General features: G+C 37.0%; 1 protein-coding gene across 10 annotated transcripts in view; it reads right to left on the bottom strand.

Moving 5' to 3' along the window:
• CSPP1 (centrosome and spindle pole associated protein 1) overlaps positions 1-22,546 on the bottom strand; it is a 159,660-nt gene that overhangs the window by 51,636 nt on the left and 85,478 nt on the right. For all 10 annotated transcript variants that reach the window (XR_006300656.1, XR_006300655.1, XM_043602225.1 and 7 more), the window contains 2 exons: positions 5,540-5,669; positions 3,668-3,815 (listed from right to left, as the gene is read on the bottom strand). Coding sequence is in view for 8 of the 10 variants with exons in the window: in XM_043602225.1 (XP_043458160.1) it covers positions 3,668-3,815; positions 5,540-5,669 (278 nt within the window). In the remaining 2 variants the exon portion in view is untranslated. The remainder of the gene's footprint in view (positions 1-3,667; positions 3,816-5,539; positions 5,670-22,546) is intronic.

Raw genomic sequence — 22,546 nt, 5'->3', positions numbered from 1 at the left:
TGGAAATGTTCTATATCTTGACTGTGGCAGTGGCTACTGGAATCAGTTGTCAAAACTCACTGAATAATAAAGGATAAATTTGGGGGACACTGGGTGGCTCGGTCAGTTAAGCGTCCAATTTGATTTTGGCTCACATCATGATCTCACAGTTCATGAGATTGAGCCCTGTATCGGGATCTATACTGACAGCACAGAGTCTGCTTAGGATTCTCTTCTCTCTACCCCTCCCCCGCTCACAAGGGCTCACACGCTCTCACTCTCTCTCAAAAACAAATAAATAAAACTTTTTTTTAAAAAGGGTATACTGGGGCACCTGGGTGGCTCAGTAGGTTAAGCGTCCGACTTCAGCTCAGGTCATGATCTCATGGTTCCTGAGTTCAAGCCCTGGGTCGGGCTCTGTGCTGTCAGCTAAGAGCCTGGAGCTTGCTTTGGATTCTGTGTGTCTCTCTCTTTGCCGCTCCCCCACTCATGCTCTTTCTCTGTCTCTCAAAAATAAATAAATGTTAAAAAAAATTTTTTAAAAAGTGTGTATTTTGTCTTATGCTCTGTGCTGTCAGCTAAGAGCCTGGAGCTTGCTTCGGATTCTGTGTGTCTCTCTCTTTGCCCCTCCCCCACTCATGCTCTTTCTCTGTCTCTCAAAAATAAATAAATGTTAAAAAAAATTTTTTTAAAGGGGTGTATTTTGTCTTATGCAAATTGTGTCTTAATAATCAACATAAAAACAAACATAAATCTAACTGGCTCAAATACAATACATAAACACAAATACTTAAGTATATGTAAAGAAACATTTACTCTCACTACTAATCAGTTAGAAGTAGGAGATACTTTCACTATCTTTCAAACTGGTTAAGTGTTTTTTTTTAATTGGTTTTGTTTTTTTTTTGGTGTAGTTTTTAAAGAATTTAGCATGTGTGGGAATGCAAGCTGGTGCAGCCACTCTGGAAAACAGTATGGAGGTTCCTCAAAAAACTAAAAATAGAACTACCCTACGACCCAGCAATTGCACTACTAGGCATTTATCCAAGGGATACAAGTATGCTGTTTTGAAAGGACACATGCACCCCCATGTTTATAGCAGCACTATCAACAATAGCCAAAGTATGGAGAGAGCCCAAATGTCCATCAATGGATGAATAGATAAAGAAGATGTGGTATATACATACAACGGAGTATTACTCAGCAATCAAAAAGAATGAAATCTTGCCATTTGCAACTACATGGATGCAACTGGAGGGTATTATGCTAAGTGAAATTAGAGAAAGACAAAAATCATATGACTTCACTCATATGAGGACTTTAAGAGACAAAACAGATTAACATAAGGGAAGGGAAACAAAAATAATATAAAAACAAGGAGGGGGACAAAACAGAAGAGACTCATAAATATGGAGAACAAACTGAGGGTTATGGGAGGGGTTATGGGAGGGGGGATAGGATAAATGGGTAAGGGGCACTAAGAAATCTACTCTTGAAATCATTGTTGCACTATATGCTAACTAATTTAGATGTAAATTTAAAAAAATAAAAAATAAAATTAAAAAAAAATTTAACATGTGATACTCATGTAACATCATCATAATCGGGATACAGAACTGTTTCATCACCCCAAAATACTCCAACATAGTATCTCTTTAGAGTTACTCCCTATCCCCAACCATTTTGTCATTTTGAGAATATACATGTATTTCACCATTAGAAAGGGGCTATTTTCACTTAGCATAATTTCTTTGAAGACTCTTCCAAGTTATTATGTGCATCAATAGTTCATTCTTTTAATTCCTGAGTAGCATCCCACTGTATAAATGTACCACATTTTGTTTATTCATTCATCCACTGAAAGACATTAGAACACAGTGTGTTTTTTTTTATAGGAACTTGAAAAAAGAACTTTAATGAATAAAGAACTTAGAAAGGAAACAGATTTTAAGTGTCATACAAATAATAAAAATAGAGATATTTACTTAAAAAGGGTTGCTATTATTCCACTTGTACGGGTAATAGATTTTAATATTTATTAATAACAATTCCCCTTATAAAGAGATCAAAGATCTTCCCTAGAGAGCTAAGACAAGGACGAACATTAAATTTCTTTCTTTGTAATAAAAGATCAAAGATAAAACAGGAGTAACTAGAAAAGTCAGCAACCAAATTAAAATTAGGAAACAAAGTACAGAGGATACATGGTCTTGGTCATCATCACATGGCAAAACACAGATCTTTACTACATATTTCAAATATAACAGAAACCACCCAAACAGCATCAGAATGTGACATAACTGGGGCATCTGGGTGGCTGAGTCAGTTAAGTGTCGGACTCAGTTTCAGCTCAGTCATGATCTCACTGTTATGGGTTCAAGCCCTGCATCAGGCTCTGCACTGATCACGCAGAGCCTGCTTGGGATTCTCTCTCTCCCTCTCTCTGCCCCTCCCCTGCTCATTCGTGCACTTGTGCTCTCTCTCGCTCTCTCTCTCTCAAAAATAAAAAAAAGAAGAAGAATGTGACATAACTGAGAAGTAAACTTTTATTTATTAAACCTTAAACCTCAAGCCTCTGAGAAATAGGGGTTGTTTCTTATAGCACTTTTTGTTAAATGCCTGGACTAATACCTGTACTTTAAAAGGAAATGTTATAGCACTATCCTTAAATGAAAAACCAGTGTTTTTCCAATATATATTCAAATAAACATTTAACTTTTAAAATAAGAAATGTTTATCTATATATCACCTAAAATTATCTCATCTATAAAAAAGAGTTAAGAGTTCCAGTCTTCAAAACTATGAGAAAAGAGTTATCATAGTAATTTAAGTGGACCTCAAATACTTTTTTTTAAAGCCGTCTTTAACAAAGAAGCAAATCATAATATTTAAGAACTCTTAATAACTCATATCCAAAAAGTATTCTGACTACATCCCTCAACTATCACTAAAATTAATGTATAGTGCCTAAAGAACATGAAATCTGTATTTTTACCATTTAATGGGTTTCTATTATTCATTTCTAATTTCTAATGAAACAATTTTCAAAAAATCCATCTTTGTCTACTTTTATTCATATCTAAAAGTTAACAGAGACCATCCTAATATATATAACAAGTTGTATAAGGCCTCTTTTGCTAAGTGCCTTGTGTGGTTTCTAGATCAAACATTTTTGAGGGTACATAATTGAAAGACACATCGACATGATTTTACAACCTGCCAGAAAGTTTCTGAGATCAGGTCTTTATTTACCAACAGTCCTTGCACTATGCAGGTATATGGCTATATATGAAACACCACATCCCACAACTATTTCAGATCACCTATTTTAAATATGTTTTACTAGTTTAAAAAGTTTTTAATAAGGGGTTTTTCTTACTAGGATTTTTTTTTTTAAATCTAATTACTAGGTTGGGTTAAAACTTACCAATTAACATGAGCTTTTCTCTGCAACTGAGTTAGCACTAGAGGATGAAAAATGTGTAACAAAGTTAAATAGTACTCTAAAGAAAAAAGACCCTCAAAACTGCTATTACATTTATTGCAAAATACTTCTTTTGTATTAAGCAACAAAAAAAAGAGACCTTGCCTTTGAGGCTTTGATTCCCACTTCTACTCCCCATTCTTTTAAAAATTGAAAAACAGTTCAGTTTCTTTTAGAAACAACAGATCAATGAAAGCAACATACTTATCAGATTGCCTTTTGCATCTCTCAGAGGAGCACCACCTCCACCTTTCCCCCAGGGGTTGTAACTTCTCATTTCAGCTTCTAATTTAGCTTCATATTGTTCTTTTTCTTCTCGTTCTCTCTTTCTTCTTTCTTCTCTTTCCCGAATCTTGATAATATGAAGGGATATTTATAAGTGCTGACAAGCACTCTGATATAAAAAGTTTAGTTTTAATATCAGTTTTTATTTTTCTTATGAGAGAAAAAAGCTTGGGAAAAAAATTTTTACAGTCTATTTCACTATAAAATTTAAAATCATAAATCAATGGAATACTCAATTTAAAAACACTCCTTGGCTAGAATGAATAGCGGCTGGTCCCTCATATTATGCCATGAGTACTTTCCAGCCACTGATGCCAGTTGAGACTGAACCAATTCCTCCTTCCCACCCCCAACTTCTACCTGAGCCACTCCCTCCCTAACATCACCAGTTGCTTGAGGACCAACAGGATCTCCCTACTTTCCTTTTCCATTTATCTTTTCATGGGACCTGGCCAGTCACAAACTAGTCCCCACACCTCACCAGACTTTTCTACCCTGGGCAAACTCCATTCTCAGAATTCAAAGAGGTTGGAGAATTCTGGGCTACTTTAAGTACAACTTTATGAAAGCAAACAAAATAGGCTTCTCATCATCAAGTATAAGCATATATTGGGTCTCTAGAGACATTTCAATAGGCAATGAACAAGTATCTACATTTTGGGAAGTTACTTTTAAAAACATAACCACATACATAGAAAATTTAAGCACCCATTCCAGCAAAGCCATGGAAGTCATCACATGCATGAAATAAAATTCTAGAATTAGGAAATCTAGTTTTGTCAGTGGTGTTCAGTCTTCTATTTGTAGAAACCTACCATCCAAAAATTAAAGTAATTCTCTAATTAAGAAAAATCCATTTTCAAGGAGGTTGCCCATATAAAAACTGAACAAAAGGAGCTTTAAAAGAAATCCAAGTAGAACTTTATAGAAAAGTACCTAAGGTGGGCATATACCTACCAAGAATTCCAGGATCCTCTCCAAGATATATGGATATTCCCCCAAAAACCCCAAACATTTGATACAATTACTTTTAAGTAAGCTTTCTTCAAATATAACAAACTACAAGAGAACCCATTATCCTTTTCTTTAAAAGTGTTCTACTTTTTTTCTCTTAATTCATATTCATAGCCTCATTATTCATGTAGATTACAACATACAGAATCATCTTCAAGCCATTTCTTCTTTCTCATTCCCTATATCTAAGTACTATCAATAAATCCCAGAGTTGTCTTCTGGATATTCTATCTTCCCTGTCTGGTTCGGAGCCTCATTACCTCCTATCTGGACTGCCTCAATAGTTTTAAGGTTTCTCCACCACATCGCTTTCTCAATCATACACATCACAACTAGCTATCCTCCTAAAACTTTTAAACCATTCCTTTTGCTCTCTGGCTTAAAATTTCCTCCTTTAGGCTATCCATAATAGGATGAAATTGAAAACTTACTAGCTAAACTTCACGATCCAGCACAATCTGACATTTCAGATCCTTCTCCCACATCAATTCTATTTCCTGAGTATGCCAGGAATTTAAAATCTATTCACTGTATAACATACAGCTCAAATATCAACAACACATGAAGTCTTCCTAATCACCAGGCAATTATTCTTATCCTATGTTTCCAAAAGAATTCTAATCTATCTACATCAAAAATTTATCATACTGAATTATAAATGACTGGTATTGTTTTCTCCTGTGCCACAAAGAGTTCTAAGGGACCACTGTGCTAACATATAAGATGTTCAACATTAAATGTATCAATGAACAAATGCATGAATGAATAAATGAATACCTGTTGTTGCAAAGCTTCTTGGTAAGACTGAAGTGACTGTTTTGAAGGCTTTGGTTTATCTTCAAAAATTAATCCTGAATTTATTCCTCGATCACCTGTGATTTTCAGTTCATTCTGTCCAATCATATTCCTACATCAAGTACAAAACAATTTGTATCCATTTATGACAAAGCAAGAATACAACACTCCTTTGAAACAGCATAGCATTTAAGTAGATTTAAAAATAGGGGAAGATATTTCTCTGTAGGTCAAAGAAAAATCCTTAAGTAAATGTTCCCTTACTAAGCTCTCTCCACTCTCTCTGTTTTCACAATTAATGAAACTTTTACATTTATTAGATCTATTTCTTGACCTATGTGGCAGTTACATGGGGGTAAAATCTGTGTGATAAGTCATCAAGTGGTATATGTATGGCTTAGGCACTTTTCTGAATGCAGGGAAATAATACAGTAGAATTCTCTCAATATCATAAGAATGTACTTAATAAATGTATACCAACTTCTTAGCCATCTCAAAAATAAAACAATAAAATCACAGTAAAAAGTCTATCTCAAAATTTATATTTTTGAAAAATTTGCAATGAATCAAAAAATGAAAAACTTAAAACATATTATGGTTACAGAAATCTCAAGCAATAAAGTGCTATTTGTCTTAAACATAGGAATGTAGCCACTTTGAAGAAAATAATACATTTTAAAAATCTGAATTACAAAAGATAAACTCAAATATTAGTTTTATTATAAAATTATAACTATGAAAAAGAGACTACGAAAGGCTTATCTCCAAAAACAGTATCATGTCTTTAAATAAGAGTTCCCTTTGTGTATCTAATTTATCCAATTTATTTATAATCTTTTATGAAGATAAACAGGTATGTTTATGTATACTGTCACACTGCATCCTGAGAGGATAAAAGGACAGATGAGAAGACCCAGAGCAAATGATTCCTAACAGAACTTCTACTTTGTGGGGGCTCTGTATGTGCAAATGAAGAAGGCTGAAGGGGCTTATTTGAGTAAAACCAATCTCTCAAAATAGCTACAAATTACATAGTGAATTGATTCACTCATTATCTATTTCACTCCTTTTTCTTCCTGTCTTTTACCATTCACTCAAGGACCCAAATTCTTGGCCTTTATCAATTTCCCCATGGCCCAAAGATGAGAGGGTTTAGAGATACACAGTCAGATTGGGATGGGAGCAAGGAGAGAAGTGGTAAGGGGGTGGTAGTCAAAAAATAACACTATTTTTGAGGTATGTTGTAGCATACATTAGGATTTCCTAACTTTCTATGGCTGAATAATATTTCACTTATACGGATATAACACATTTTGTTTACCCATTTATCAGCTGATGGACATTTGAATTGTTTACTTAAAGTATTGTGAACAATACTGTTATGAACATTCACATATGAGTCTTGGTGTGTATATATATTTTCCTTCCTCTTAAGTATATACCAAGTGTTGTATGGTAAGCATATGTTTAACTATTTGAGGTAACTGCCATTTCCTCCAATTGCTTTTTATATATACTGATTTTGTACTCAGCAATGCTGCTAAAACTATTAATTCTAACATTTTATGTGTACATTCTTTTGCAAATAACATTTTGTTTGCTCTCTTCCTTCCTAATACTCATACCTATCTTTCTTCCTTTTTTATTTTTGATCTTGCTGCAATTATTGGGCCCTAAAAAATGTGGTCATAAGAACACTCGTCATATTGCCAATTTCAAAAAGAATGTTTTACATGTATCACCATTAAGTAAAGTATATGATATAGGTCTTTCATGTTTACACATTCTCAGGTTAAGTAGGCTCTCCTCTAACATATTCTGTTAAGTTTTCAATCGCTAATGGATATTGATGTTTATTACTTCTTTTTCTGTAACTACTGAGATGGTCATATAGCTTTCTTCTTTATTATACCAATATAGTACATTATAATACTGATTTTACAATATTGACATCTAACACCAATTAGCATTTAGTATATGTCAGACACTTTTTTAGACACTTTACATATTTTAATTCATTCAATCCTCAGAATAAACCTATGAGTTGATACCATTATTATCCCACTTAATAAACAGGGAATAGAAGTTAAGCAACATGCCTCCAGCTGAATAGAAAAACCAGGATTCATACCAAGACACTCTGCCTCCACAGTCCACACTCTTAGTTGATGTGTACTACTACATTTATTCACCCTATTTTCCAGAAAATTCCAATTTAGAATTCAATATCCCTTTTTACATTATGAGGTTCAGTTTTAGGATGGCTGTATCTATCTTTATGATTGAAATCAGCTGGAAATTTCCAATTGTCATTATGACCTTGTTGGGTTTCATATCAAGATTATGACATTCTCATAATCACAGCTGTGGAGTATTCCCTCCTCTTCTGTACTCTGTATTATTTTGTGTAAGTTTGAGGGAAGATTTGAAACTTATGACCTAATTTCTTTTTTTTTTTAATTTTTTTTTTATGTTTATTTTTGAGAGAGACAGAGACAGAGCATGAGCAGGGGAGGAGCAGAGACAGGGAGACATAGAATCTGAAGCAGGCTCCAGGCTCTGAGCTGTTAGCACAGAGCCCAACGCGGGGTGCGAACCCACGAACCGCGAGATCATGACCCGAGTCGAAGATGGACACTTAACTGACTGAGCCATCCAGGCACCCCTTATGACCTAATTTCTAAAAAAGTTTTTATATTATTCAAGTTTTCTATTTCTTTTTGAGTCTATTTTATTAAGTTAAATTTTAAGAGGAATCTTTCTTCTTCACTTAAATTTCCATATTCATTGGCATAAAACTATGCATAATATACCCTTACTATCATTTTAACTTTAACTCCAACTACAGTGACAATTTTTCATTCCCAGTATTTATTTATGCCTCATCATTTTTTTCTTGATCAACTTCAGTAAAACCTTGTCTTTTATTAATCTTTTTATTCTTCTATAACCCTACTGCTTGTTTTCTGCCTTATCAAGCTATCACGTATATAAAGAAATAATATAGTCTCACACTAGGATTCTGTTTGTCTACTTTAATCTGAAGTTCTTTAAAATTTTGCTTTATATATTTTGAGACCTTATTTTTAGGTGCATAAAATTTTGTGTTGCCTTTATGCTGCTAAAATGAACCTTTATTCTTTATAAAAGAATTCTTTTGATCTTGAAGCTTTATGACTAAAAAATCCATTTTATCTGATGTTAATATAGTAAACAAAATTTATTTCATATTCTCCTAGTGTATTTGTACCCTTTTACTTTCAACTGTTCTATATGACATTTAAATATATGTAATATGGGTAACCCCTGGATTTTGCTTTCGCATCTAATATGACAAGCTTTCTCATTGAAACAGATATAGATACTTAAAAATTTACTAATATCAAATTAAAATTTTCCATTTAATTTGTACTTATAATCAAGTTAAACAGGCTTGCTCCTTAAACCTTTCTATATCTCATTTTGTTCTTTTTGCCTTTTTAATTTTTCCCTTTAGTACATTAGTAAGTTGTGCCTTTTATCTCAATACTTTTTAATTTTTTTTAATGTTTATTTATTCTTGAAAGAGAGACAGCACGCGAGCGGGGGAGGGGCAGAGAGAGACAGAATCGGAAGCAGGCTACAGGTTCTAAGCGGTCAGCACAGAGCCCAACGCAGGGCTTGAACCCATGAGCAGTGAGATCATGACCTGAGCTGAAGTTGGATGCGTAACTGACTGAGCCACCCACGCATCCCTTATCACAATACTTTTCATGCTTACCCTAAAAATATAACATCCATACTTACCAAAGACTAAAGCTAATCAAAATATTTACCAACCTCCCAAATGATACAAAGATTTTAAAACATATTAATCCTATTTAGCCCCTTCCATATTATATGCTATTCCTATTAATTATTCTTAATTTTACTTACCCTTAAATCCAAAATAATTTTACATAAATATTTAATTCCACCTACTTATTTACCACCTTTCTTCCTTTCCACTCCTTTATGAAACTCAGACCTTTCTCACTGCAACCTCCTTCCTTCTGCGTTTAGAATTTCATTTACTAAGGGTCTGCTAATGGTAAATTTAGTGGTTCCTCTTAAAATATTTTTATTTCATTTTCATTAATGAAAAATAACTGCTGAGTATACAACTGTCTCAACACATTGACAGTATCTTTATCTTCTGAATAGCTTTCTAGAGTTCTTTTGAAAGAAAGGTCTTTTCTCTCTGGCAGATTTCATGTTCCTCTGTATTTTATATTCTCAAGTTTTACTACAATTGTCTTTTATCTAGCCTGTTTGCAAGGGGTTAGGATTCCAGAATGTATAGGTTAAAAAATTAGAAAATGTTAAGATATCATCTCTTCAAATATTTTTGTCCCACTCTCTCTAGAATTCCAATTTCATAGTTAGTCCTTTTTAGTTCCATAATTTTTATCCTTTTTTTTTCATATTTTCCATGTCTTTTTCTCCCTGTTCTGAATGATTTTGTATCTACTAGTTCAGAGGTTTTCAAATTTTAGAGGACAACATGGGGTGCCTGGGTGGCTCAGTCAGTTAAGTGTCCAATATCAGTGTAGGTCACACACAGTTCATGGGTTCATGAGTTTGAGCCCCACATAGGGCTCTCTGCTGTCCGTGAGGAGCCAACTTTGGATCCTCTCTCCCTCTCTCTCTCTGCATCTCCCCTGCTCACTCGCTCTCTCTCAAAAATAAACATTAAAAAAAATTTTTTAGAGTACAACAGAATCATCTGGAAAGCTTGTTGAAACACAAGGTGTCAGCCCCTCTACAGAATTTTTATTCACAGGGAGGGTAAGGGCCTGAGAGTTTGCCCTGATTTTGCTACTCTGGGAGCCACATTTTGAAAACTGTTCTAGTTCATTAATTCTCACTTTAGATATGTGACATCTGCTATTAAGGTCCATCCATTAAGTTAATATTCTCAATCATTTAAAAATTTTTCTAAAATACATAGCTGCATTTAAACTCTGACTGGTCATTCTTCATAAGTTTATTATGCCCTGATATAAACATGACCAATATGACTATTTTAGATTTTGTCTAATAATTCCTAATCTGAGGTCCTTATCTGTCTGTTTTTGCAAGCCTATCCCCACTCATGGTTTAGTTCCTTGTATATTTTGTGATTTTTGTTTTTTAATATTTATTTATTTTTAAAAGAGAGAGACAGAGCACAAGAGGTGGAGGGACAGAGAGAGAGGGAGACAAAGAATCCAAAGCAGGTTAAAGGCTCTGAGCTGTCAGTGCAGAGCCCAATGAGAGGCTCAAACCCATGAACTGTGAGATCGTGACCTGAGCCAAAGTTGGATGCTTAACCGACTTAGCCACCCAGGCGCCCCTATTTGGTGATTTTTAAATGTGAACTTCATATTTTCCATGGAAAAGTATTTAAACTACTTTTTAAATTACTATTTAAAGTACCAATTACTTTAAATTCCTGTTCATTGAGAACAGGAATTTCGGGAATTTCCCTTATGTTACTCGGACTCTGGCAGCTTCATTAATAATCTCTGTACTTTTTTCCTTCCTTCATTAATCGAATTTCTATCATCCTCCCTTAATTCTATCATCAATTTTTCAATAATTCTGCTTAAAGAACGACATTGCTTTCATGTTTCAAGAAATCAATTTTTTAAAGTTATCAACAAAAGAAGCACAAAGAACAAAGATAAACAGCATTCCAAAAACAAAAATAAGAAAAACACATAAACTTAGACACTTTTTTCCTTTTTTCACGAAGTCATTATAGATTTTACCGATGATATTTATGGCTTAAGACTAGGAGATTCTCTAAAACCCTGCCATGCTTATGGGACCTGGGATGGAAACTGCCAAAAATGGTTTTGAGAAATGAATAAAGTTGAAGCAGTGATTCCCTAGCAATTGAAGACTCCTGTTCTTCTCCTTCTTTTTTTACCCCTCTTTCTCTGGTGATCCAGAGCTCTTACTACTTAGAAATCACCCAGACCAGGGGTGCCTGGGTGGCTCAGTCAGTTAAGTGTCGGACTTTGGCTCAGGTCATGATCTCGCATTTCAGGAGTCCGAGCCCCCCGTTGGGCTCTGTGCTGACAGCTCAGAGCCTATAGACTGCTTCAGATTCTCTCACTCTCTCTCGCTCTCTCTCTCTCTTTCCCTCCCTCCCCACTCATGCTCAGTCTCTCTCTCTTAAAAATAAACATTAAAAAAAATTTTTTTTAATCTCAAAAAATCATTCAGACCATAAGGTGTACCATTCAGACAATGTAGTTAAATTTATTGTCACATAAGAAATGGGCGTGACAAAGTGGTTATTGAGGACAATGCCAATATCAAAACTGGAGGAGTGGATAACACTGTCAAAGTCACAGGAGATAATTTGGCCTTCAGTGTAGCCACGGATACCTACCAATGGTTTTATCTCATCATCTTTGGGAAGGGAGTCCTGTCATAGTTAATTTGAGAATTTGATTAAAAGATATCCACATTTATTGCAGAAACATATATACACAAAATTTAAGCATTCAATATTTCAATAGATTTGTAGCCTCTCTGAAACCTTCATAGCGTAAGAAATTCCAAAGATCTTTTTCAACTCTAAAGTTCTTTAACATGGTCCTTAATAGACCTTGCTCAATAAAAAGATAGTCCTTTTGTAGGTGGCAAATTTTGGTTCACAACATAAATATATTTATAAAATAATTACAATTTCTGCTGTAATCACAAATCATTACAGTGTAAATGTGACTAGTTTCCTAAACTGTAGCAAAGAGTTGAGGCTTTGAAGCCAAACAAAGCTACTTCAGTCTCCACCTAAACTGCTTATTGACTGAGGACTTAGGGAAGTCATGTTATAATTTTTTTTTTAATGTTTATTTATTTTTGAGAGAGAGAGACAGAGTGTGAGTGGGGGAGGGGCAGAGAGACAGGGAGACACAGAATCTGAAGCAGGCTCCAGGCTCTGAGCTGTCAACAAAGAGCCCAACATGGGGTTCAAATTCATGAACTGTGAGATCATGACCTGAGCCAAAGTCAGACACTTAACCAACTGAGCCACCCAGGTGCTCCAGGAAGTCATTTTATATAGCTGAGTTTCAATTTCTTCAATTGCAAATATTGATAGATATAAACTATAATGTATATAATGACATGACATGACAACATACACTACTCAGTAAACTGAAATTGCTATTATTATTATGACTATTATTGTTTTAGTAAATGTATACCAATTTAGGACAATCAAAATTGAATGACAGACTTACAAGCCCCTTTGCTGTACCATTTTTACCTATGAATTAAGCTGTCTTAGAGAAATACGACATTGGAAAGAAGACAAATTAGGTGCACACCAAACCAGTTTACAGAAGCACGGGTTCCTTCCATTTCTAATTAGACTAAAATGCTTGGGGATAAATAAGTGCATGAGAAACTGGCTGGCAAAAAATTAAAGAGGTCATTTCATTATTTAACTGTTATTATTATACAACAATTTTACACTCTGTAATATAGCGTTCAGAAAAATATAATAGAAATAAGATAATTTAAGAAACAACTACACTGGGGACAGGAATCAGGACTAACAGTAAATGGACGTGAGGAATCTTACTGAGATGAAAGTGTTCTATAACTGGGAAAGACTTCCACAATAGCAAAGTAAGAACCTCTGAAAATTTGCTACTCCATTGAAGTACTGAAAACACTGCTAACAATGGTCAAAATCAACTTTTTAATAATTCTGAAAATTAACAAAAGTCTTGCAACAATCCAAGAAGAGTCTTAAAAAATTAAAAAATAAAAACTTTCATTAAGAACAGGAATTTATGACATGTGAACTGCCTTTTCCCATTCAACTTCTGCCTAGCTCTACTGAAGCCTTAAAATGCAACAATCTGCCACAGATGGCAGCTGTAAAAACCAACAGCCCTCTACCACTGGACGTGTAGAACAGATTTGAAGCTCCCCAAACAGCCAATCTATACATAAATGTCACTTGTGACCTATCTGGCAGCTCCCTGGAAAAGCTCCATTCTTAAGGCCTGCCTTTATTTAACACATACCTAAACCTTATTCAATTTAACATCCTTATCATGAAGTGTTTGTAGAAAATAATCAGCGGCAACATTACAGTTATCTGAGGCAGCAAAACCACTGGAACATGCAAAAGGCTGACCAAAAAAAAAAGGGGGGGGGGGGGGGGGAGAAAAATTGAGGAGTAAAATATCCATAGGGGCTTGAAAAACTAACATATTCCTGTGAATCTAGAAAGCCTCGTGCATATGCGGAACTACAAAGATGCCCAGAAAATCTCTGAGAACACTCTGATCTCTCACCTCTGGCTGGCAGTGAGGTTCTGTGCCAGGAGGAAGCGAAGGCAGAGGTATAAACTGCTTGGGTACTGAACATACACCAACATGAAGACAGAACACTCCACAAAGAGTCTTACAGGTTTAAGTCCTTTAAGGAAATTTAAGTCCTTTAAGGAACCTCTGTTCAGTCATGACCTAACTATTAAGCTAATAAGACAGGAGAGGCATCAGTAGTCACACATAACAATATAAACTTTACAGAATTGGTTCACAATATTACTTGAAAAAGAGTCACAACAACAAATAGCAACAACAATAAGCCTTAGGGAAAGGAAAAAATCTGATCTCCACAGTTGCCACATTGTATCTTTTTAAAGGTCCACTTTTCAATCACACAAAAAAAATGTATATGAGACTAGTAAAAAGCAGAGAAGTATAGACCATAGATAGGAAAAAGAAACCAGTCAGTAGAACCTGTCCTTGAGAAATCCCATGTGTTGGACTTAGTGGACAAAGACCTTGATGAATTACAAATATCTTAAAAAATGAAGGAAAATCATATCTCAAGAATTAAAGGAAAGTGTAAGAACAATGTTACACCAAATAAAGAATATCAACAGAGAGAAATTATTTAAAAAAAAAAAATCAAAAAAAGGGTTGCTCAGTTGGTTAAGCATCCAATTTCAGCTCAGGTCATGATCTCATGGTTTGTGAGTTCGAGTCCCACATCAGGCTCTCTGCTGTCAGTGCAGAGCCTGCTTTGAATCCTCTGTCCCCCTCTCTCTCTGCCCTTCCTCCACTCATTCTCTCTGAAAACTAAACATTGAAACTTGTTGGGATGAGCACTGAGTGTAATACATAGGGGATCAATCACTGTAATCTACTCCTGAAATCATTATTGCTGTATATACTAACTAACTTGGATGTAAATTAAAAATAAATAACAAAGAAAGAAAAAAAGAGAAAAGAAAAGAAAAGAAAAGAAAAGAAAAGAAAAGAAAAGAAAAGAAAAGAAACATTAAAAAATAGATATTATAGAGGTGGAAAGTCACTAGAGATTTTAGTAGAAGATTTTAGCAGGCAGGCAGAAGAAACATTCACTGAACTTGAAGACGTGTCACTTGAGATGAAGTCTGAGGAACAGAAAGAAAAAGATTGAAGAAAAATGAACAAAACCTCAGAGGCCCTGTGGGACACCATCAAGAATACCAAGTATAGGAGTCTCAGAAAGAAAAAAAGACAAAGTGACATAACGAATGTTTGAACACTGGCTGAAAATTTCCCAAATTTGATAAAAATATTAATCAACACATCCAGTAGCTCATCAGATTCTAAGCAGGCAAGCACAGAAATCCATATGTATACACATTATAGTCAATCTGCCGAAAGACAAGAAGAGACTCTTGAAAACAGCAAGAAAATAACAATTCATCACGTACAAGGGAACTCCAATAAGATTAAGAGCTTATCAGAAACCTTGAAGACAAGAAGGCAATGAGATGACACATTCAAAATGCTGACAGAAATGACTGGGCCATTAAATAAAAACTCAGAGAAGTCATCTCTAACAGACATGTCCTATAATATTGAATGGAGGACCTCAGATTGAATTGAGGAACACTTGACAGCAACTGGAATAAACACAAAGAAATAAAGAACACCAGTAACAGTAATTACATAGGTAAAGATAAAAGAGATTACAAATATGTTTTTATTTGCAACTCTATTCTTCTCTAACTTAAAAGATAAAGAAACAAAGGATCAAGAAAGGAAAGGAAATAATTATAAAACCATGTTAATGGGCTTAAGTGTATAAAGATGTAATTTGTATGACAACAATGGCATCAAGGAGAAGGGAAGGAATGGCATTATATTGGAGAAATATTTTTTACATTGTTTTGAGAGAGAGTGCACATGCACTGGAGTGTTGGGGTTGGCGGGGGGGGGTTGATAGAGAGATTGAGAGAGAGAGACAGAATGAGTGTTAAGCAGGCTCCATGTCCAGCACGGAGCCCAGTACAGGGCTCAATTTCACAGCCATGACCTGAGCCATGACACATCACGACCTGAGCCACAATCAAGAGTCAGACACTTAAGGCGCCTGGGTGGCTAAGTCAGTTGAGTATCTGACTCTTGATTTCAGCTCAGGTCATGATCCCAGGGTTGTTGGACTCTGTGTTGAGCATGGAGCCTGCTTAAGATTCTCTCTCTCTCTCCCTCTGCCCTTCTCCCCCGCTTGCACATGCACTCTCGCGCTCTCTTTCAAATGAAAAAATTAAAAAAAAAAAGAGTCAAACTTTTTACTAAGTTACCTAGGTGTCCCTTTACAATTTTAAATTAAGTTGATATTGATCTAAATTCAGTTCTTTTTAATTAATGTATTAATTTAAATCTGTAACAAAAACACCAAAAATCCCACAAGAATTATAACAGAGGAAGAGAATTAAAACGAATGCTATAAAATATTTAACATAAAAGAAGGAATCAATGGAGGAACAGAAAAACAAAAACAGGGTATTTTTTTCAAAGGCAAAATAGCAAACAAGTTCTTAATAAGAATTGCACTCAATGCAAATTTAGGCAGAGGCTAGCAGAACAGGGTGGGTCAGGGGATGGGAGGGAATAGGGGCAGACAGAGCAGGATGCAAAAATAAGTTGTCTGCACAGAGACACACTTTAGATTCAAATACACAAATAAATTGAGGGTAAGACATGGAAAATGCAAGCTAGCCAAAAAAAGAACAAAAGTGGGGAGAGGGAAGATGGCGGCGTAGGAGGATGCTGGGCTCACCGCGCGTCCTGCTGATCACTTAGATTCCACCTACACCTGCCTAAATAACCCAGAAAACCACCAGAAGACTAGCAGAACGGATTCTCCGGAGCCAAGCGTAGACAAGAGGTCCACGGACGAGGGTAGGAAGGGTGGCGAGGCGGTGCGCGCTCCACGGACTGGCGGGAGGGAGCCGGGGCGGAGGGGCGGCTCGCCGGCCAAGCAGAACCCACGAGTCTGGCTGGCAAAAGCGGAGGGGCCGGACTGACGGAGTGTGTTCTGACAGAAAGCGTGACTTAGCGTCTGGGAGGTCATAAGTTAACAGCTCTGCTCAGAAAGCGGGAAGGCTGGAGGACAAAGGGAGGGAGAGCTGCTGAGCCCCCTGACAACAGAGCTCAGTTTGGTGGGGAACAAAGACGCTCACCAGCTCCATCTCCCTCGCCTATCCCCCAGCCAAAATCCCAAAGGGAACCAGGGAACTTGCTCGCTCGGCGCAAACACCCAACTCTGTGCTTCTGCTGAGCCAAACCTCCGGCAGCGGATCTGACTCCCTCCCGCTGCCACAGGGCCCCTCCTGAAGTGTATCACCTAAGGAGAAGCGAGCTAAGCCTGCCCCTCCTGCCCCCGTGCACCTTGCCTACCCACCCCAGCTAATACGCCAGATCCCCAGCATCACAAGCCTGGCAGTGTGCAAGTAGCCCAGACGGGCCATGCCACCTCACAGTGAATCCCGCCCCTAGGAGAGGGGAAGAGAAGGCACACACCAGTCTGACTGTGGCCCCAGCGGTGGGCTGGGGGCAGATATCAGGGCGGAATGCAGCCCCACCCACCAACTCCAGTTATACACCACAGCACAGGGGAAGTGCCCTGCAGGTCCTCACCACTCCAGGGACTATCCAAAGTGACCAAACGGAAGATTCCCCTCAGAAGAATCTCCAGGAAATAACAACAGCTAATGAACTGATCAAAACGGATTTAAATAATATAACAGAAAGTGAATTTAGAATAATAGTCATAAAATTAATCGCTGGGCTTGAAAACAGTATAGAGGACAGCAGAGAATCTCTTGCTACAGAGATCAAGGGACTAAGGAACAGTCACGAGGAGCTGAAAAGCGCTTTAAACGAAATGCAAAACAAAATGGAAACGACGACAGCTCGGATTGAGGAGGCAGAGGAGAGAATAGGTGAACTAGAAGATAAAGTTATGGAAAAAGAGGAAGCTGAGAGAAAGAGAGAAAAAAAAAATCCAGGAGTATGAGGGGAAAATTAGAGAACTAAGTGAAACACTAAAAAGAAATAATATACGCATAATTGGTATCCCAGAGGAGGAAGAGAGAGGGAAAGGTGCTGAAGGGGTACTTGAAGAAATCATAGCTGAGAACTTCCCTGAACTGGGGAAGGAAAAAGGCATTGAAATCCAAGAGGCACAGAGAACTCCCTTCAGACGTAACTTGAATCGATCTTCTGCACGACGTATCATAGTGAAACTGGCAAAATACAAGGATAAAGAGAAAATTCTGAAAGCAGCAAGGGATAAACGTGCCCTCACATATAAAGGGAGACCTATAAGACTCATGACTGATCTCTCTTTTGAAACTTGGCAGGCCAGAAAGATTGGCACGAGATTTTCAGTGTGCTAAACAGAAAAAATATGCAGCAGAGAATCCTTTATCCAGCAAGTCTGTCATTTAGAATAGAAAGAGAGATAAAGGTCTTCCCAAACAAACAAAAACTGAAGGAATTTGTCACCACTAAACCAGCCCTACAAGAGATCCTAAGGGGGACCCTGTGAGACAAAGTCCCAGAGACATCACTACAAGCATAAAACATACAGACATCACAATGACTCTAAACCCGTATCTTTCTATAATAACACTGAATGTAAATGGATTAAATGCGCCAACCAAAAGACATAGGGTATCAGAATGGATAAAAAAACAAGACCCATCTATTTGCTGTCTACAAGAGACTCATTTTAGACCTGAGGACACCTTTAGATTGAGAGTGAGGGGATGGAGAACTATTTATCATGCGACTGGAAGCCAAAAGAAAGCTGGAGTAGCCATACTTATATCAGACAAACTAGACTTTAAATTAAAGGCTGTAACAAGAGATGAAGAAGGGCATTATATAATAATTACAGGGTCTATCCATCAGGAAGAGCTAACAATTATAAATGTCTATGCGCCGAATACCGGAGCCCCCAAATATATAAAACAATTACTCATAAACATAAGCAACCTTATTGATAAGAATGTGGTAATTGCAGGGGACTTTAACACCCCACTTACAGAAATGGATAGATCATCTAGACACACGGTCAATAAAGAAACAAGGGCCCTGAATGATACATTGGGTCAGATGGACTTGACAGATATATTTAGAACTCTGCATCCCAAAGCAACAGAATATACTTTCTTCTCGAGTGCACATGGAACATTCTCCAAGATAGATCATATACTGGGTCACAAAACAGCCCTTCATAAGTTTACAAGAATTGAAATTATACCATGCATACTTTCAGACCACAATGCTATGAAGCTTGAAATCAACCACAGAAAAAAGTCTGGAAAACCTCCAAAAGCATGGAGGTTAAAGAACACCCTACTAACGAATGAGTGGGTCAACCAGGCAATTAGAGAAGAAATTAAAAAATATATGGAAACAAACGAAAATGAAAATACAACAATCCAAACGCTTTGGGACGCAGCGAAGGCAGTCCTGAGAGGAAAATACATTGCAATCCAGGCCTATCTCAAGAAACAAGAAAAATCCCAAATACAAAATCTAACAGCACACCTAAAGGAAATAGAAGCAGAACAGCAAAGGCAGCCTAAACCCAGCAGAAGAAGAGAAATAATAAAGATCAGAGCAGAAATAAACAATATAGAATCTAAAAAAACTGTAGAGCAGATCAACGAAACCAAGAGTTGGTTTTTTGAAAAAATAAACAAAATTGACAAACCTCTAGCCAGGCTTCTCAAAAAGAAAAGGGAGATGACCCAAATAGATAAAATCATGAATGAAAATGGAATTATTACAACCAATCCCTCAGAGATACAAACAATTATCAGGGAATACTATGAAAAATTATATGCCAACAAATTGGACAACCTGGAAGAAATGGACAAATTCCTGAACACCCACACTCTTCCAAAACTCAATCAGGAGGAAATAGAAAGCTTGAACAGACCCATAACCAGTGAAGAAATTGAATCGGTTATCAAAAATCTCCCAACAAATAAGAGTCCAGGACCAGATGGCTTCCCAGGGGAGTTCTACCAGACGTTTAAAGCAGAGATAATACCTATCCTTCTCAAGCTATTCCAAGAAATAGAAAGGGAAGGAAAACTTCCAGACTCATTCTATGAAGCCAGTATTACTTTGATTCCTAAACCAGACAGAGACCCAGTAAAAAAAGAGAACTACAGGCCAATATCCCTGATGAATATGGATGCAAAAATTCTCAATAAGATACTAGCAAATCGAATTCAACGGCATATAAAAAGAATTATTCACCATGATCAAGTGGGATTCATTCCTGGGATGCAGGGCTGGTTCAACATTCGCAAATCAATCAACGTGATACATCACATTAACAAAAAAAAAGAGAAGAACCATATGATCCTGTCAATCGATGCAGAAAAGGCCTTCGACAAAATCCAGCACCCTTTCTTAATAAAAACCCTTGAGAAAGTCGGGATAGAAGGAACATACTTAAAGATCATAAAAGCCATTTATGAAAAGCCCACAGCTAACATCATCCTCAACGGGGAAAAACTGAGAGCTTTTTCCCTGAGATCAGGAACACGACAGGGATGCCCACTCTCACCGCTGCTGTTTAACATAGTGCTGGAAGTTCTAGCATCAGCAATCAGACAACAAAAGGAAATCAAAGGCATCAAAATTGGCAAAGATGAAGTCAAGCTTTCGCTTTTTGCAGATGACATGATATTATACATGGAAAATCCGATAGACTCCACCAAAAGTCTGCTAGAACTGATACATGAATTCAGCAAAGTTGCAGGATACAAAATCAATGTACAGAAATCAGTTGCATTCTTATACACTAACAATGAAGCAACAGAAAGACAAATAAAGAAACTGATCCCATTCACAATTGCACCAAGAAGCATAAAATACCTAGGAATAAATCTAACCAAAGATGTAAAAGATCTGTATGCTGAAAACTATAGAAAGCTTATGAAGGTAATTGAAGAAGATTTAAAGAAATGGAAAGACATTCCCTGCTCATGGATTGGAAGAATAAATATTGTCAAAATGTCAATACTACCCAAAGCTATCTACACATTCAATGCAATCCCAATCAAAATTGCACCAGCATTCTTCTCGAAACTAGAACAAGCAATCCTAAAATTCATATGGAACCACAAAAGGCCCCGAATAGCCAAAGGAATTTTGAAGAAGAAGACCAAAGCAGGAGGCATCACAATCCCAGACTTTAGCCTCTACTACAAAGCTGTCATCATCAAGACAGCATGGTATTGGCACAAAAACAGACACATAGACCAATGGAATAGAATAGAAACCCCAGAACTAGACCCACAAACGTATGGCCAACTCATCTTTGACAAAGCAGGAAAGAACATCCAATGGAAAAAAGACAGCCTCTTTAACAAATGGTGCTGGGAGAACTGGACAGCAACATGCAGAAGGTTGAAACTAGACCACTTTCTCACACCATTCACAAAAATAAACTCAAAATGGATAAAGGACCTGAATGTGAGACAGGAAACCATCAAAACCTTAGAGGAGAAAGCAGGAAAAGACCTCTCTGACCTCAGCCGTAGCAATCTCTTACTCGACACATCCCCAAAGGCAAGGGAATTAAAAGCAAAAGTGAATTACTGGGACCTTATGAAGATAAAAAGCTTCTGCACAGCAAAGGAAACAACCAACAAAACTAAAAGGCAACCAACGGAATGGGAAAAGATATTTGCAAATGACATATCGGACAAAGGGCTAGTATCCAAAATCTATAAAGAGCTCACCAAACTCCACACCCGAAAAACAAATAACCCAGTGAAGAAATGGGCAGAAAACATGAATAGACACTTCTCTAAAGAAGACATCCGGATGGCCAACAGGCACATGAAAAGATGTTCAGCGTCGCTCCTTATCAGGGAAATACAAATCAAAACCACACTCAGGTATCACCTCACGCCAGTCAGAGTGGCCAAAATGAACAAATCAGGAGACTATAGATGCTGGAGAGGATGTGGAGAAACGGGAACCCTCTTGCACTGTTGGTGGGAATGCAAGCTGGTGCAGCCACTCTGGAAAGCAGTGTGGAGGTTCCTCAGAAAATTAAAAATAGACCTATCCTATGACCCAGCAATAGCACTGCTAGGAATTTATCCAAGGGATACAGGAGTACTGATGCATAGGGGCACGTGTACCCCAATGTTTATAGCAGCACTCTCAACAATAGCCAAATTATGGAAAGAGCCTAAATGTCCATCAACTGATGAATGGATAAAGAAATTGTGGTTTATATACACAATGGAGTACTACGTGGCAATGAGAAAAAATGAAATATGGCCCTTTGTAGCAACGTGGATGGAACTGGAGAGTGTGATGCTAAGTGAAATAAGCCATACGGAGAAAGACAGATACCATATGGTTTCACTCTTATGTGGATCCTGAGAAACTTAACAGAAACCCATGGGGGAGGGGAAGGAAAAAAAAAAAAAAAAGAGGTTAGAGTGGGAGAGAGCCAAAGCATAAGAGACTGTTAAAAACTGAGAACAAACTGAGGGTTGATGGGGGGTGGGAGGGAGGGGAGGGTGGGTGATGGGTATTGAGGAGGGCACCTTTTGGGATGAGCACTGGGTGTTGTATGGAAACCAATTTGACAATAAATTTCATATATTAAAAAAATAAAATAAAATAAAAT

Source organism: Prionailurus bengalensis, chromosome F2 (assembly GCF_016509475.1).
Source record: "Prionailurus bengalensis isolate Pbe53 chromosome F2, Fcat_Pben_1.1_paternal_pri, whole genome shotgun sequence".
Taxonomy (NCBI): domain Eukaryota; kingdom Metazoa; phylum Chordata; class Mammalia; order Carnivora; family Felidae; genus Prionailurus; species Prionailurus bengalensis.
The sequence above is the reverse complement of the archived record's forward strand: the minus strand, read 5'-3'. Positions and strand labels throughout refer to the sequence as shown.